The sequence below is a fragment of the Eublepharis macularius genome, chromosome 5 (assembly GCF_028583425.1).
Source record: "Eublepharis macularius isolate TG4126 chromosome 5, MPM_Emac_v1.0, whole genome shotgun sequence".
NCBI lineage: Eukaryota > Metazoa > Chordata > Lepidosauria > Squamata > Eublepharidae > Eublepharis > Eublepharis macularius.
Window position 1 is genome coordinate 156,053,942 of NC_072794.1, and position 18,468 is coordinate 156,072,409.

Consider the following 18,468-nt stretch of genomic DNA (forward strand, 5'->3'; position numbering starts at 1 on the left):
AGCATATTAATTGCTGCTAAAATATTTACATTTAAACAAAAGAATCTTGAAAACATTGTCTATGTCTACACTATAAGTTTTTTTTAGCGCTTCCCAAAATATTCACATTTTTCCCTATGAAAAATAATGATATACATTTTGAATACAAAACCTTGTTATTAGAAACATTCTAATCTTATTCTAATAATAACTCATTCTGAAATATTTCATAAGAGTTTCTTTTCAGTGTTCTCTCAAATTTTCCAATTTTTCCATCAGGGAAAAGATTGATAAAAGGCCTTGTGGGAGGTGGGGCGGGGGAGAGACAGAACATTTTTTCTGAATTTACTGAGCTTTTTCTTTGGCCCTCACATTTCCAGAAAAATAGCATGAGTGTTGGGAAGGAGGTAGAGAAAAAACATTGTCTTTGCTTTGTTCGTGAGCTTGGGAACAGAAGTTCAGGATGAATCCAGCTTTCACTAAATTGCCATCTTTCTCGTTTTCCATCCGTCTTCATCACTGTCAAACAAGAATATTCTTTCCCGGCTGAGTAAAATGGATTTGTCAAATTTACTGGTGTGTTTTCTGAACTGCACTGGATCACCTGTGGCCCATTACAAGAGAACTCTTCCGGGGACTTCCGGTTTGGGATCTATGGAGGTCTGAAGCAGCTCCAGTTGCGGAGCTGACCGGACTGCCGTTTTAAGCGGCCGGCGGGGTGAAAATAGCCCGCGGCCGACTGCTCTCAGGCGGAGAGCAGGCAAAGAACGCTCGAGACCCTAGGGCGCGTTGATCTCGGACGAGGGGGGGCTCTGCGCAACGGGTCCCCTCCCGATCCTTGAGGTCCCACCCTGCGACGGGTCGGCTACAATCTCTGCGGCAGTTTTGGGGCCAATTCGGCTGGCATAAGACCTACATACCCAAGCTTCGATTGGGGGAAGAAGTGGAGAGGAGAAGTTAAAATCGAAACAGTGATTACAACCCGAGAAAAGTGAAGGAGAAGGTAAAGATCACTATCTTCTGATACGGGACAGATTGATAAAAACAGAGAGGAAAAAGAGTAGATTTTTAAGCTGCAACAGATTAATAAAAAGGAGGGGAAGACTCGGCAAAAGTTGTATTTGAAAAGAGACTAAGTTTAAAGAAGTTATTAAAGCAATTGGACTATTGTTTTGAATACTTGCGGTTATGGAGCTGTGAGAAAAAGACACCATCGCGAGATCTGCTGTGGGAAGACGGGAGACAGGAAGTGCGTAACAACAATAGAGTGGCTGGAGAGAAGCGGCCCTTGCTGGAGGGCAGGAAGAAGGGAATCGCCATTTTTGAAAGGGGAAGGGTCGCGGCTGCAGCGGAAAAGGAAGTAGGCCATTTTGGATTACAAAATTATAGAGAGACCATAGAGAAAAGACGCCTGACATTTTGGACTCTTTAAAAATTAATTTATGCAAGAAGACCGGGACATTTGAAATAAAAAAGGTACTAAACTCAGCGCCACGGAGTTAAGGAAGAGAGCGGACTCGTGGGAGCGAGCTAAAGCAAGCCCCACGATGTCGAAAAAAGAGTGGCAATCGGCAATAGAAAATTTGGATAAAAAACTTTTAGAGGTGATAAAAGAATTTAAAGACATGAAATTGGAGCTGATCAAGGAGGTTAAACAGACAGTAAAATCGGAGCTGTCAGAAGTAAAATCGGAGCTGTCAGAAGTGAAGAAAGGTATGGAAACAATACAAAGTGAATTGCAAGGAACACAGCAGAGAGTCAAAACAGTAGAAGGAGCGATGGAGAACATAGCAGACACGCAACAAACGGAGATGAGACTGATGAGGGGAAGGATGGCGGTTGCGGAAAGTAAACACATGGAAAAGCAGCTCAGATTTCGCGGTTTGCCAGAGATAGAAGGAAAGACAGCGCAAGAACAGATGACTGAGGTGTTAGCTGAATACCTGGGGAAGGAGGAGGAGGAAGTTGTGGCTATCCTAGATGTGGCATATCGCGTGAATTCGAGAATTGCAACCCAGAGGAAAGTACCAAGAGATGTGATTGTGCAATTTACAACATGAAACATGAAAGAGAAGATTGTGACTAAGCAGTTTCAAGATCCATTGGAGATCGATGGCAAGACAATTATCATAATGAAGGAATTACCCAGATCAGTGTTACTAGATCGGAAAAAATATAAAGCGCTAATTCAGATGTTGAAGGACATGAAAATCAGGTACAGATGGGAGCTTCCAGAAGGTTTGTCCTTTGAATTTGGAGGTGCCAAAAAGCGCATTAGATCTGAGCGGGAGATGGAGCGATTTATAAGGGACAATGAAAAAGACTTACCAACAAGATTATGAGTATGGAGTGTAAAGTATTATCTTGGAATGTAAATGGACTAAATTCACCGAATAAGAGGAAAAATATCTTCCACTGGCTATTAAAACAAAAATGTGACATTGTTTGCTTGCAAGAGACTCATATTCGAAAGCAGGATGTAAAATATTTAAAATTGGGAAAAATGGGCAAGGAATTTGTAGCGGCCTCAAGCAAGAAAAAAAGGGGAGTGGTGTTGTATGTAAAAGAGGAGCTACAGCCAAAATTTGTAATGAAAGATGTGGAAGCCAGATTTGTAGCAGTGGAATGTATTTGGAATTTAAAGAGAGTGTTGGTAGTCGGAGTTTATGCGCCTAACGGTGCAAAAGAAAGCTTCTTTGAGGATTTGAGGAAGCATTTAGACGATCTTTCATATGACCAGATAATTCTTGCTGGAGACTTCAATGGAGTGACAGACTTGGAATTAGATAAAAAGACAATAACGGCACAAAAGAAAAGAGGATTACTACCAAAGCTCTTTTTTGATTCAACAAGAGACTCTCGAAGATGTATGGAGGAGAGAATATCCCAAAAGCAGACAGTTTACTTTTTATTCTGCAAGGCACTCTACATTATCAAGAATTGACATGATCTGGGCCTCAAAAGACTTAGCGTTATGGACTAAGGAGGTAGAAATAATGCCGATGATAGGCTCAGATCACAACCCAATTATGTGGAAATTAGGGAAAAGGAGAAAAAGGAAAGCATGGAGAATAAATGAGGACTTGCTACAAGAAGGTGAGAACATGGAGATATTGAGAAGAGAGACAAAGTTCTTCATACAGTATAATGTGAACAAAGAAGTACCAACTGACAAAGTTTGGGATGCTTATAAGGCGGTTGTAAGGGGCATACTAATGGACTTAAATGGTAGAGCAAGAAAGAAAAAAGAGGAAAAAAAAACAAGAGATTGAGGAGAAAATAAAAGCCAAAGAAATACAGCTAAAAAAGAGACCAGGGAAAAAGAAATTATATCAGGAAATTAAAATACTTCAAGAACAGTTAACAGCAATGAGTAATAAAGAATTGGAGTGGAACCTTAAAAGACTGAATCAGAAAGCATTTGAAGGTGCAAATAAACCTGGGAAGTACCTGGCATGGCAATTGAAGAAGAGAAGGGAAAAGAAAATAATAAACAAAATTTGTGAAGACAACAAAACGTATTTGGAACAGACTACCATTAGTAGAGCCTTTTATAAATTCTACGCTAAGCTGTACAATAAGAAAGAAGTAAATAAAGAATCAATAGCGTCATATCTGGAGAAAACGAAACTTCCAGAAATCTCGGAAGCTTGGAGAAATAAATTGAACAGTGAAGTAACGGGCGAGGAAATAAGTAAGGCAATACAATCTGCAAATCTAGGAAAGGCGCCAGGGCCAGATGGACTTACGGCTAAATTTTATAAGACAATGGCCAATGAACTGGCACCATTCCTAAAAGAGGTGATCAATGGAGTTTTAAGGGATCAAAGGATTCCAGACACCTGGAGTGAAGCGAACATATCATTGATCCCAAAAGAGGGCCAAGACTTGACTAATGTAAAAAATTACAGACCGATATCGTTACTTAATAATGACTATAAAATCTTTGCGAAGATACTGGCGGAGAGACTGAAGGGGTGGCTCTCGGAGATTATAGAGGAGGAACAAGCAGGTTTCTTGCCAGACAGACAAATCAGAGACAATTTAAGGACAGTGATTAATGCTATTGAATATTATGATAAACGTTGCGACAAAGAGGTTGGTTTCTTCTTTGTTGATGCTGAAAAGGCGTTTGACAATTTAAACTGGGATTTTATGTTTGCCACTCTGGAAAAGCTGCAACTGGGAGAAAGATTCATCAGAGCAATTAAGGAAATTTACAGAGACCAGACTGCAGCAATTGTGGTGAATGATGAATTGACTAAGAAATTGACTATTAGTAAAGGAACAAGACAAGGTTGCCCGTTGTCTCCACTGTTGTTCATTTTAGTATTGGAGATCCTGATGATACAAATACGACAAGACGAGGAAATTCGAGGAATAAAAATTAAGGACTATTCATACAAGGTCAGAGCATTTGCGGATGATATAATGTTAATTGTAGAGGACCCACTGGAGAACATGCCAAAAGTGATTGATAAGATTAAGGAGTTTGGAGACTTGGCAGGTTTCTATATTAACAAAAAGAAATCAAAGATACTATGTAAAAATATGACTAAGCAGAAACAACAATTGTTAATGGAAATAACGGACTGTGAAGTAACAAACAAGGTGAAATATTTGGGAATTGAACTGACTGCAAAGAACATAGACTTATTTAAAAACAATTATGAAAAACTATGGATTCAGATAGAGAGAGACTTGATTAAATGGAATAGGCTGAATCTGTCATGGTTGGGTAGGATTGCAGCAGTTAAGATGAATGTGTTACCAAGAGTAATGTTTTTGCTACAGACAATACCAATCATCAGAGACTCCAAACAATTTGAAAAATGGCAGAGGAAATTATCAGATTTTGTATGGGCAGGCAAGAAGCCTCGAGTGAAAATGAAAGTTTTACAAGATGCAAAGGAAAGAGGCGGAATGCAACTGCCCAATCTGAGACTTTATCATGATGCAATCTGCCTAGTGTGGCTGAAAGAGTGGATGACACTAAAGAACAAGAAATTATTAGCCCTAGAGGGATACAAAAAAATATTTGGATGGCATGCATACCTATGGCACGACAAAGTAAAGGTCAACTCGATGTTCCTGCATCATTTTATACGGAGAAGTCTATATACAATTTGGAAGAAGTACAGAATTTATCTACAAGAAGGAACTCCTTTGTGGGTAGTTCCATATGAGGTGATAGACCCGAGAGCTGTTGATAATGAACAACAATGTTTAACTTATAAAGAAATAACTAGAATTGAACTATCTAAACTCAGAATAAAGACGCAAGAGGAACTACCACCTCATTACGATTGGTTCCAGTATAGACAGATCAGAGACTTATATAATTCGGACTCTGTAAAAGGAGGTATACGAATAGAGAATTCGGAACTAGAGCAGACCCTTCTTAAAGAAGATAAGAAAAGAATATCTAAGGTATACCAAGTACTGTTGAAATGGTATACTGAGGATGAGACAGTTAAAACACAAATGGTGAAATGGGCTATAAATTTTAACAAAGAAATAACAATGGAGGCATGGGAATACTTGTGGAAGACTACAATGAAGACAACGACATGTACTAGCATTAAAGAGAACATTTACAAAATGATTTATCGTTGGTACATGACACCAAAGAAGATTGCGCTAGGGAATTTGAACATTTCTAATAAATGCTGGAAATGTAGGAAGCATGAGGGCTCCCTCTATCATATGTGGTGGTCGTGTGAGGTAGCTAGGCAGTACTGGGGGGAAATAATAAGGGAAATGAGTGAAATTTTACAATTTCAAATTAATAAGAACCCAGAACTCCTGCTACTAAACTTGGGAATGGAGGGAATTCCAGCCCATCATAGGACATTGATATTTTATATGACGGCAGCGGCTAGACTTTTGTATGCGCAAAAATGGAAAGTACAAGAAGTGCCAACTATTGAAGATTGGATTTACAAATTGCTGTATATGGCTGAAATGGACAAGATGACAAGAAAATTGAGAAATCTGGACTCAGGGCAGTTTAACACAGATTGGGAGAAGCTGAAACAACATTTGGAGAAGAAATGGGAGGTGGGAGGAAAACTGTGGCAGTTTGAGAACTACTGATGTATAATAAAGTGCAGAGGAGGGTGACTTTACCGGGGGGGAGAAGAGAAAAAAGCGAATCTATAAGCAGTTAGATTAATAGATGGATATATATATAGATATATGAAGGCTAACAAATAGAACATTGATAGAAAATAATTAACTATAAGGATTAAATATAAGGATTGAGTAACCAATAATATTTTCTTTCTTTGGTAAGATCTGTATAATGCACCAAACTGAATGTCTAAGGATAAAGATGAGTCAAATTGATTGACTATATGATGAGAGTTATATTGAATTATATTGAATTATTATAAGAAGACAGCAATACATGGAGTATAAGTTAAATTGTTTGACTTAAATGAATGTATGATTTATATAGTTTATGGTTTATAGAAATATTTGAATTATAGAAATTGGGATAAATTGTTTATCCAAGATGGAAATAAGGACTTACAGTTTGGGTATAGAATATTAAAAATAGTTAAGGATGTACTGCTTAGAATAAAGGAGAATATATATTTGTTTTAGATAGAGGAATCAAATATAAGTAAGGGAAAAGGGACAAGGGGTTGGAAAGCTGTTGGGAGTCAAAAAAAGGGGGGGAAAGGGAGGGGGTTAGAAATGAAAAACTGGGGATAATTGAATGTAATGTAAAAATAATGGATTCTAACCCAATAAAAAAATTTTTCAAAAAAAAAAAAACAAGAGAACTCTTCCCTTCAGATCTTGTAGCTTGAAACACCAAATAATACAATACTGCACAGAGACAATTGTAAAAGTCTTCTTCAAAGCTCTTATGTTTTATGGGGAAATTTCAATGGTCTGGCAACCTGTGGGAAACGAGGGGCGGGGAATATGGCCAATGGCATGATATCATTTTTAGAAAAACTTGTTCGTCCTTTCTGTGGTAAGCCCATAGAGTTTTAGGCAATTCCTAGAATTTCAGCCAATTCCTAGAAAGGTGTGTCATCAGCTGACAGCCATTTATTTTATTTTCTTAAGAGCAGCAGAGGGAAGTGCAGGCAGAGAGTGAGGGATTCACTTCTCCCAGTGGCAGCCCTTCTTATTGGTCCTCCTCCCTGGTTGTTTTTAGTATGACTGTATGTCTTTATGGTATTGTTATGCATACACGCTCGCACGCACACACACAAATGCTCTTTTTAATGTGTTTAACACCTTGATATTTGCTGCCTTGAGGACCCTATTTGGTTGGACAGGCGGCATATAAATGTGTTAAATAAACCCTGCATGTACAACAGTTGCTTTCTGATGGAAACAGGTTTCCTTAGAAAAATGACTTGTGCTGTGCTTTTCCTCTAACGCAGGCAGCAAACTGGTAATCTAATGAACTGCAGCTTGCTCGTGTAAGCAGCCAGTATCAGTCAGCCGCTACTGTTATTAGTCACCAGACTTGCAGAGTCCGAAAGTAACATGCGTGCAGTTATGAATTTTTACTCCTTGTAGCATCAAGCTATAATAATTGAAGGGGGGCAACTGTTGATCTATCACAAGCATAACTCATCAGAAAAGTGGGGTATCAATGAAATAAATAATCTATAATCATTGCAAATTGCATGAGGTAGCATCAAGGTTTCTGGAGCTAATCTGGGCCAGGATGTAGGAAACCAGGCATTTGGAGGTGACACAGACAGGGAGGATAGAGTAGATCCCCTTATTTATACTGTTGTAAACCTTCAGACAAATTGCACATTAAGAAGGCTTGTTGAGGATGATGCACTTTGGAATAATACCCTAGAGGGAGTAGCTGCATTGAAAATAATTATCATTGGCCGGGGGGGGGGGGCGCGGGGGGAACGGCCAACCCAAGCTGCAGTAAAGTAGCGTTCAGAGTGCCAAAGTTGTCTGTGAAGTTTTACATGATGTAGCATGGGGAGTGTAAGGACACATGTGTGCAATCTCTGCTGGAGAGAGATTTATGAAGAAGGAAAAGGCAAGTATTTATGCAGCTCGAATAAAGCTGCAGTATTCTTGTAGCTATAATTACATGAAGAGAAGTTTCACAGATCCTTAAACTCTTATTTGTTGTAAAGCAAGGACTTTTCAACAGGGTTGGAGGAGTCAATGATTCAAAGGCCTTCTCTTGGCTACATTAAAAAAAATCACATTTCAGAAAAAGCAGTGCTTATTGCTTTTTATATACTTCAAAATAATGATGTGATTTGAAACAGAAGAGAGGAGGCATCTTCCTGACTGGCATCCCCTCTCCACCATTTTTGCTTCTGATCCCTTAACCGGGTAAATAGCCTTGCTTGCTATACTTGCTTGCGTAAAAATCTAGTTTAGGTTGTCTAAAAGTGTACCCTTAAAGTCTCCATTAGTTGTGTACTGGGGCAGATTTTGGGTTGCCAGGTCCAGGTTGGGAAATTCCTGGAGATTTTGGGGGTAGAGCCTGGAGAGGGAAGGGATTGGGCAGGGGAGTGGCCTCAGTGGGGTGTCATGCCATAGAGTTCGCCCTTCAGAGCAGCCATTTTCTCCAGGGGAACTGGTCTATGTTGCCTGGAGACCAGTTGCAATTCCAGGAGATCTCCAGCTACCACCTGGAGGCTGGCAACCCTAGGCAGATTGAATATTGCATGGATGGATCTGTTTGTTTGGGGGTTTTTTGCCTTCATATGCTCTTGCTCTGTATGTTGAGAGAGGTCTGTTATATGACACTGGGCACTATGGAACCTGCTAGTACCCCTCCTAGTACCCGCTGAGCAGTTCTAAAAGTAGACTGGGCCTTTGTAAAGCAGGGCTTGTTATTGATTGCCTTCATTCAAACGAAAGGGTCTTTTCGTAGCTGTGATACCAGCCACAGCCACTGGGGAACTGTAAGGACTTGCAAGCATCCTGCCTTGTGGGCACATTTCCCTTCAGGCTTTCCTTCTTTTTCTCTCCCTCTTTTTCACTTCCTTCCCCTGTGCTTCCCTTCATTTTTCTTTATTCCCCTTTTTCACAAAGTAGAGTATTGTGTTTGGCTCTACCTCCTTTGGCAAACATTTTGGGGCAGTCCTCACCACACCTTCTCAAAATTCCAGAGGTTCTTACCGGTTCCAAAAGCTTGTGGACTGCTATTATAAGGTGGTTAGAGAGGCCTATAATATGGCATCACAGAGCAAGCCGGGGTCCTTATTTCAGCCTTAGACCCGACAGCTTCAGTCACCCTGCATGATTTTTTTTATATATGCCGCTGGAATAATTTTCTTTCTCGGTCTTTCTCCTTATAGTTCCGTGCTCTAGCACCAATGTACTACCGAGGGTCTGCAGCAGCTATTATAGTTTATGACATCACAAAAGAGGTAAGGGGGAACGCTTGCAAAAAGCAAACCATGCATTTGCGATGTATTTGTTACTAATTCTGTCGCCTCTGTTTCAGGAGACATTTTCAACACTGAAGAACTGGGTGAAAGAACTTCGGCAGCATGGGCCTCCCAATATTGTTGTAGCTATTGCTGGAAATAAGTGTGATCTTAATGATGCGAGGTAAATTCAGGAAATCATGTTCAGCTATAAATACTTTTTTTAAAAAAACTAGCCTCTAGTGCAATCACTCTTGGTAGTTAGGATGGATTGGACTGACTACTTGGTAGTTGGTCTGGTCTGATAGACTGGACTAGTCTGGACTGACTGCTTGGTAGTTAGGCTGGACTGGACTAGACTAGTCTAGTGTGGATGATTTCCAATGGATGTCTTACCCTTGTTGCATGTGGCTAGGAGCAGGGATACTGCATAAGCAAATATGGCTTGCATGGCTTCTGCGTCTTAGAGTCTGGGACAGTGTTTATGGAGGCATCAAAGCAAGATTACCTGGGGGAACAAGCACTCTCTACTAGCCATCTAGGTTAGGGGGGGAAACTATGAGGCAGATACAAGAATACAATTAACTTTGACTCTCTGGTTGGTTCTAGCTGTTGTAAGAAAACAGCTGTGTGGTAATTTGTATGGCTGTAGTTATTTTGACTGCTGTGTCTTGCCTGGATACACACTGGAGCAGTTCAGTAGGGCTGGCTACCAACTTTGTATTGTAGGTAAGTAGGCAGGATGTTGAATGGGAAGTATTAATATAGGCTGGACCCCCTTGCTGTTCTTCCTTCTAGCTCTTGAAAATTTATATGAATTTTTTCCTTTCAGCTCAGTGTAAAGCTTTAGTGGTTGAGTGGAGTTGAAGGGAAGTACTTATAACTTTGCTGTGCTGAGTTATATTGGGGCATTCAAAGCAACTGTTTTGAACTTTATTTATGAAAAGTTCTGGTAATTAAGTGGAAGTCCATTATTTGTTCTCCAAATCAAAATGTTAAAGTTAGCTTTAAATGTTTTTGATGTCTTGATGTTTGCTGTCTTGTGAATCCTATTTGGCTGAAAATACAGCATATAAATGGTTTAAATAAATAAACAAACTCCCTAAAATACCTTGCTGAAAGTTTAAAAACAGTCATTGGAGAACACCATGGCAGTTTTCATGTTCTCTATTTTTTTTTTAAAAAATCATAAATTTTGTTCAGTATGAAATTCCTCCTGAGAAATTTCACTTAAAATAGTTTCATGCCTTGTGGTTCCAAAGATAGACTTAAAAATACAGGAAATGTATGTAACTTTTACAATGAGTTTGCATTGAAAGATTCCCTAGTCCCAGCTGTACTAACCCTGAAATTCCATAGTAAACGGCATTATAACTTGTCTAGGATGGTAACTAGCTACTTTTGCTCATGGGATCCCACACCTTTTGGATATTAAGGTTTTGGGATCTTTTAAGAACTATAGTATGTGAATAGTCACAAAGAGAAGTAGTGTCAGGTAGAAAGGTGTTCTGATATGGTTGACCAACACTATATGAATGCATGCGTCCCTAGATGTCACCAGACCTAATGTTTGATGATACTGTTTGAATTTATTTATTATATTTATTCTAAGCTTATGGACTCAATAATAATCCTTGTACATTTAATTACTTGCATCCTATGGATATGTTTCACTAACAGTAGCATTTTCCTCTGGCACTTTCCACTGGCGCTAGAGGTTCTTCTGATAATGGCTTCTTTTGCCAGAGGAAAGTATTACTGGTTTGGGAACTGATCAATTGGATCCAACCCAACATTTACATTTTGTCAATGTTGCTGGAATCCCTTTCCACCTTACTGCAGTAATTCCTGCCTTGGATTCCTGATGTGAAACAGTTCTGCCAGAAAGTAGTTGATCTGGTATGCTAGAGGAAGAGGAGCCCAACTTTGTGCATTCTCTTCGACTCATATGTTAGTGACTGTCCTTGAAATGCTGCAGTATTACAGAGAATAGCATGCAGGGTAGGAGTATTTTATGGTCTGATCTGTAGTAACCTTTTAGGAAGAGAGGCACAAGATTAAACTTCTTAAGCTGTGACCCTGCCTGTGTTACATAATGCCAGGGCTTTTTTTCAGCAGGAACACGGGGGAACGGAGTTCCGGAACCTCTTGAAAATGGTCACATGGCTGGTGGCCCCGCCCCCTGATCTCCAGACAGAGGGGAGTTGAGATTGCCCTCCACGCTGCTGAGCGGCACATAGGGCAATCTAAACTCCCCTCTGTCTGGAGATCAGGGGGCGGGGCCACCAGCCATGTGACCATTTTCTCCGAGGGCAACCCACTGAGTTCCACCACCTCTTTCCCCAGAAAAATTGCCCTGCATAACGCTGTTCCTGTTGTGTGGACTCACCGTGTTTCACAAGTATGGAGAGTATTAACACAACTACCACTGCCATTCAGTGCACTTACCACCTACAATGGGGACCTAAAATGGCTTACAACAGCATGCAAAATGGAGATGGGAATGCTGTGACATAAGCAGGTCTTAGATTACTTTTTGAAATAGTGTTTACTACTGCATTTAATCATACCTACTTTTTCTGTTCTAAAACTGAAATACATCCTCATGCCTTTGTTCATTATTTATTTTTCTCTCTCTTTTCTAGAGAAGTCATGGAAAAAGATGCTAAGGACTATGCAGATTCCATCCATGCAATATTTGTAGAGACCAGTGCGAAAAATGCAATAAACATAAATGAACTCTTTATAGAAATTAGTAAGTACTTTGTATTGGTAAACCAATATTATCTCTTTCCCTTCGCCTCATCTCCTCCTTTCCCTTCCAGTTTCAGGACACCAAAAAGGAGCTTGGTTCCTGTCTTAGCTTAAATCTTTTCTGTTTTTATCACTTGTGCACTGACTTCAATTTTATCGTCATTTGCTAGACTCAGCACTGCAGAACAGTCTCTCAGGTAATTTTTAGAAGATCAGTGTGTTTGTGCGTTAGCACTTAAAATTCCTTTTTTAAAAAAAAATAAGCAACTAGTAGAGCACTGATGATCTAAGTCATTGACATCAAAAGAACAGGTTACAGTTAAGTCATCCAAGAGAGGAAAATGGGGAAATTCTAAGGGTATGAAATCCATCTGAGAAAAAGCATGCTTGGAGATTAATTTAGAGATGGTGTATTCTGAATAGCCTCACAGTCCTACAAGATACAGAACAGCATAGACAAGGAAGCTTTCAAATCGTAGCCATCAAAGAATATGATGAGTATTTGGGTTTCATTTAACTGTCAGTTAATCTCTAGGGATTGTCTTTCCCTACATCAATTTTTCTAAACATTTTTAAGCATCTAAGCTGATGATGATTAACCATCATGTTCTGTGGTAGTCAGTTCCACAAATGAATTATGCATTGTCAGTTCCACAAATGAATTATGCATTTGATGTGTGCGTGTTTCACCTTTTTGAGAGGAAGGTAAGAAAGTATCCATGTTATCTTATTTAGATACACAAAAGAGATTTTGAGCACAATATTCATGTTTACGACAGCTGGCCTCGGCATAAAAATTTTCTAAATAAATACTCCGTAGAATCTTGTGGGGGAATCACCTTAGTGAATTGCAAAAACTAGGAAGGTGGGGTTAGCTAAGGCTTCTGTGAGTCGGCACCAGGCACCAGCACCTTATATTCCACGTCTTTGGACATGCTAGTTCCGCTCTTTAAACTGATCTGAAGCATGACAGGGGGCCACTATGATGCTTTTCCCCCAGTCGTCCCCTGTTAGAGGCCAAGATACTATTTGGTTATTTATTTATTCAGTTTGTGCCATTCTGCTTGACCGGCAAGTCCCCAGCATGGTAGACTATAAGAAACCCACGTACTTCAAAATTGCAGTAATAAAAAACAACTCAAACAGCTTTAAAATGGGAAACGACATCTTCAACAGCCTACACCATTTGCTTAAGTTCCTCCCATCAGACCTTTGAAGCATGTAGACGGTCCATAAGTTCTTCCTTCTTCAGTTCTTCACTGTTGCATATAGTCTTGCCTACCTTAAAAACAAGTGTGGTTTGGGGTAATTCTAGTGTGTGACTGGATACTGTTACAATATATGCTTACGTTTTTATTTACTTTATTTATAGTCCACCTTTCTTGGTGAGGCTCAAGGGGGATTACAAAATTTAAAAAATCCGTTCAAATAAACAATAAAGATTTCCAATAAACAATGTAATAAGACGAGGACTATAGAACTGAGAAACGATGCAAACAAATGCTGTCTAAGGCGTGACACAAAACCATAATGCAGAAAGTGGATTACAAAGGTAGAAGACAATGCAGTAGAAGAAAGGTGATTCATGCAATAAGCTTTACAATAGACTACAGTCTTATCCCTTATAAAATGGGAGCTGTCCAATTCTGTTCCCTTTATAAAAATGTCCTTTCTGTTTTGCACCTTCTGTATAACGATGAGTTTTGTGCCTTTCCCCAGTGCACAGATAAGCTGTGAGTGTTATGTGGAGGTCAAGCAAGGAGAACACTGCTTTTCTCTCCCTCCCAACCACAGTAACCTTGAAATGGTGATGAGCCATGCTTGTTAGCTTGTGGAATAGTGATTTTTTAAAAAAATGATGTTTGTTGCTTTGACTCTTTGCAGGTCGTAGAATTCCATCAACAGATACCAACCCCCCAGCTAGCGGTAAGGGCTTCAAACTTAGAAGACAACCTTCAGCGACAAAACGCAGCTGCTGTTGACTGATACTTTTAGTATATCAGACTAGCTTTTATAACATATTTTGGCCTTGGAAGTTAAGGGTTTATTTGGGGTATATTGTTTCAGTAGGTTTCTGTCTGCCTGGTGTTCGTACACCCTAAAATGAGCCAACTCCAACATAAACACGCACGCTGAGGAGACTGCAGTTGTCCTACCGTTTCCTTGCATACAGACTTTTCTCTTGTACGCAAAGGGAATCCACCTTCAGGTTCTGCTTTGGCCTTGTGAAAAAGAAACTCAACCATACAGATTGTAGAATTTATATTTCATAGTTTTTTGTAAACAAAAGTTTGCATTGGGTTGTTTTTGTAAAGGAGTATAAGGGGAGGAACTAGCACTTTTGTGGATTTTGGAGGGAGTAGACAAGACCTGTGAATTGAAATGTTTGCTCTGATCTTTAACGTGTTTCTGATCCCCTCATCATCATTCCTATAAGCCTTACTGTTCTCATTGCTGTTTCTCCAAAGTACGCGGGGGAACAGCTGACAAGCAGATAGCTGCAAAAATAATGAATGAAATTGATCACGTGACCAAATCGGCCCATCCAGTCCTCACTCGTAATTGCACTTTTAATTATTTACTGATAACATTGTAGAAATTACAAACAAGATCTTTTTTTAAAAAAAAATGTGGAAAATGTAGACAATCTTACCTATATGCTTAATTGTTTTAGGAATGAATTAGTACCCTTCTTAGAAGGGTCAATAGACTCTTCTTTAAGGCGGCTGTAAAATCCTAGAGGAAATTGACTGAACTGAACTTGATTATAACTGACAGGCATCAGCGGCTGTCAGAACAAGAAGGGGGGCATCTCTAATTGCTTAGCATGTGCAAGTCTTTATACTCTTATTTATGAGACCAATGCCTGAAGTATTATGCAAGTGCCATAGGTAAAAATCTGTTTTGTATAATCCCTCCCTCCCTCACCCGTTGGTGAGAACCCGAAGGTCAGAATTGCTGTTGGCTCCAATCTGTGAACTTACAGCCTCATATCGGCTAGCATCCTCTAGAATTGTACCGGAATAAGCTCCCCTCTTTGTCCAGTAGAGGTTGCTGCTAGTGTATTTTGAGACTTCCTTACAAAATAAATCTCCTCTGTGTGATAAAACAAACAGGGAACCAAAGCCAAGTTCTATGGGGTGGTGTAGATCGTTGCCCTTTGCTCTTGGGCCTATCCTGAACTTTAACTCTTTTTTTTTTCTTGCTGTTTTTTTAATCATATCAGTTTTTAGCTTTGTATTTTTCCCCATTTTTATATATTAAACTATAAATTAATCTTTCCCCTATCATAGTATTTCTCATTATTTATTATTGTTGGAACCTGCCAGGGCAGAAAGTACATGAGCTTCTCCCTCTCTCCCCTTTTAGTATATAAGCGCTTGCTTAAACTTGCATTGTGTAAAATAAACCTCAAGGCGTTGATATTTTACGTTAACCAAGAGGTCTGTGGTGGCTTGCTCCCAAACCATCACTTGGCATTTTACCCTCTTAAGTAAGTGTTTTCAGCTGAGAAGGAAATTTCAAAGGATGCATAGGAAATGAAACAGCTTGGGCTTTAAAATACTGAGCCATGTGATTCAGAGCAGTCCTAATGCAACTGATCAGCTGTGGTTAACTGGTCTGATTTGAAATTTCTCTGATTGGAATAAATAGATTTTAATAAAAAGTTTGGGTTCAAACTTCCCTAAAGAGTCCAAAGTTCTAAGATCAACTTGCATTGGGTAAACAGTTCCATACACAGTGTTAGCAGGTGTTCGTTTGTGTGTGTAAAATGTTGTTAACAAGCATTTTGCTTCACTCCAAATGTTTTAGCATGGCATTTGTTGTGACTGAACGATGAATGTAGGAGTTTAACCTTTGAACACTGACAGAGCATTGCATACCTCGCTTAGTTTATAGCATAAATCTGCTCTGGAGTTCTGATTTCAAAGAACAGTTGAGCTCAGTCCAAAAAGCCACTTTTGCTGGGAAACAAGTGTTTAAGATTGGGTGCTACACAGTGTTTGCAACCTAGAGTAGTTCGCTGCCCTCACAAGCTGACCCAGGACATCTTACTCAGCAGTCTGGATTACTCAGCGCTCCGGCTAAGCCAAGTTGCCAGTGGAGCACCACATATGTGCAAATCTATTGTGTAGCATAGAATGGGACCCGAGAGGAAGGATGGCAGGGATACAGGGATGAAGATGTCTCCATGTGGCGTTTTGAAGGCACATGAGTCACTACCAAGCCAGCAAAGTTAGAACAATTTTGCAGTGCAATACGCACACCATATTGAATTCCAGCAAGGGCTTCAGAGGCCCCTTTCTGGGCTGCACAACAAGCAGCCACGGGGACTCTGGGATGCTTCATTACCACACAAGGAGCTGTTGTTGAGCAGAGGAAAACAAGAGAGCCTGGTATACGGACACTGGCCCTTGTGTGCCTGCAGAAATTTTCGGGCCCCCACTAATGTGCCTGATCTTTGATGATAATCCTCTGTAATAAAATTGCAGTTGAGAGTCAGCACGGTTCTATACCTACTTTAGGGCAGAACATTCCTATAACCAGGGCTTTTGTTCTGGGGAAAGAGGTGGTGGAACTCGGTGGAGGAACTCAAGACCGCACAATGACGTCACTTTGGGTCAGCTGGAACAAGGGTTTTTTTTTTTTAAGTTGCCCTTGGCGAAAGTGGCCCCGCCCCCTGATCTCCAGACAGAGGAGAGTTTAGATTGCCCTCTGTCTGGAGATCAGGGGGCAGGGCCACTGGCCATGTGACCATTTTTAAGAGGTGCCGGAACTCCATTCCAGCATGTTCCTGCTTAAAAAAAAGCCCTACCTTTAACAATAAAAACAGAGTGGCAGCACCTAGCTGCCTGTGCATTTATTCAAGACAGGTGGCAATTAAAGCTTCGTCTTGTTCATGTGGCCTTTTCCACCCCCACCCACCCCCAATCAGTGGACTATTGGACAGCATCTCCAATTCCACTTGTTTAATCCAAAAAAAAAAAAAACCCTTAGCTTCTCATTTCTTTTTTTAAGTGAATTTCCTGGGAATGTATTGCACACATGCATAGCAGTGTGCTTCCTGGTCTCTCCACAATGAGAGCATCGTGCCACCACCCTGCAATATGGCTTTCCTAGGTCACTGGTGTCATTGCGAAGCCAGTTGGCTCCCTTCTTTCAATTATGCATAACTGCAGGGGGGAAGGGGGGGTGTTATCCTTCTGTAGAAAAGAGAACATCTTTGCATGCATCCAGTAGTATCTCTTCCCCCCTCCCACAGCTGTTACTATATACTTGTCTTCTGTTACAACACGCCTGTACAGCATAACACGTTAGCCCACAAGCTGTTGTTCTTGGAAGCATTTCAAAGCCCCCCCCCCCCCCCCCACTGCTCCTGGATCATCAGGTGCATTGCCAGTGTGTTAACTTGCTTTAGAGTTCACTAAGCTTAATTTAATCAAACTTTTGCATTAACATGGTTTTAAGTTTGAGAAAACTTCTGGACAAAAGGCTAGGCTTATCTACAGACCCTCGTTGCTTATCTTAGATTAAGGAATGAATGGGTGTTTGAACTAGGGCATTTGTGCAATAAATATCTGGGAATCTTTGCAGCCTCTTTGTAGTTGTGCTTAAAACCATCTGGGATTGAAGGCCATTTAAATTCATTTAGCATCAGGGCAAAAAATACTCTTGCATTAATTTTGAGACTGCCATTGTGGTAGCAGTGTGTGGATGGAGTCGGCTGTCTCTGTGCCCTCCTTTTTGTGTGTGAAAGTCTTCTGTTCCTTACACAGTTGTAGTATTTCAGTATTGTATCATAGTACAAGAATGTTATCTTCACAACAACAAAAAAGCTATCCATCAGGATGACTTTTTTGTGTCCCATTGCATAGGACGCCCGAATTATCCCAGAATAACAAGCTGCAGGTGAAAGGTAAAATAAAATATAAATTGGGTGTAGGATATAGAGGAGATGATAATAAAGCCATGCAATACACAACTTGATATCTTACAGGACATTCCCAGCTGAAAACTATTTGGAAAGAAAGCAGGACTTGTTGGGGGTGGGGGGACAGATTGATGCTATGAGTTTCAAGAATAGTCCTACCGAGTGAACAGTTTCAGTGTGCATGTACTTGAATGACTGGACTCTGAATGTCAGTGGATATATACAGCACATAGTAATACTCGAATTGAGTGTTTCCACCATAAGCACTCCATGCTAAATGACATTTTGGACACCGCAGCGAAAGTTGGACTTACAGATTTGTTTCTGGAGCTTTCAAAAAATATTTTAGAGGCTGCTGAATGCTCCAGCAGCTGTTATTACAGTAGGATTTTGCACCTGGGTCTCCAGATCCTTGATCAA

The 18,468-nt window shown here is 40.2% G+C and overlaps 1 protein-coding gene across 1 annotated transcript in view; it reads left to right on the top strand.

Annotated features, from left to right (window-relative positions):
• The window catches only part of RAB22A (RAB22A, member RAS oncogene family), a 31,722-nt gene extending 14,248 nt beyond the window's left edge, over nucleotides 1-17,474 (top strand). Inside the window, exons 4-7 of the mRNA XM_054979051.1 lie at nucleotides 9,291-9,362; nucleotides 9,440-9,546; nucleotides 12,008-12,117; nucleotides 14,001-17,474. Coding sequence (XP_054835026.1) covers nucleotides 9,291-9,362; nucleotides 9,440-9,546; nucleotides 12,008-12,117; nucleotides 14,001-14,098 — 387 coding nt within the window. The 3' untranslated portion in view covers nucleotides 14,099-17,474. The remainder of the gene's footprint in view (nucleotides 1-9,290; nucleotides 9,363-9,439; nucleotides 9,547-12,007; nucleotides 12,118-14,000) is intronic.
• The last annotated feature ends 994 nt before the right edge of the window (nucleotides 17,475-18,468 follow it).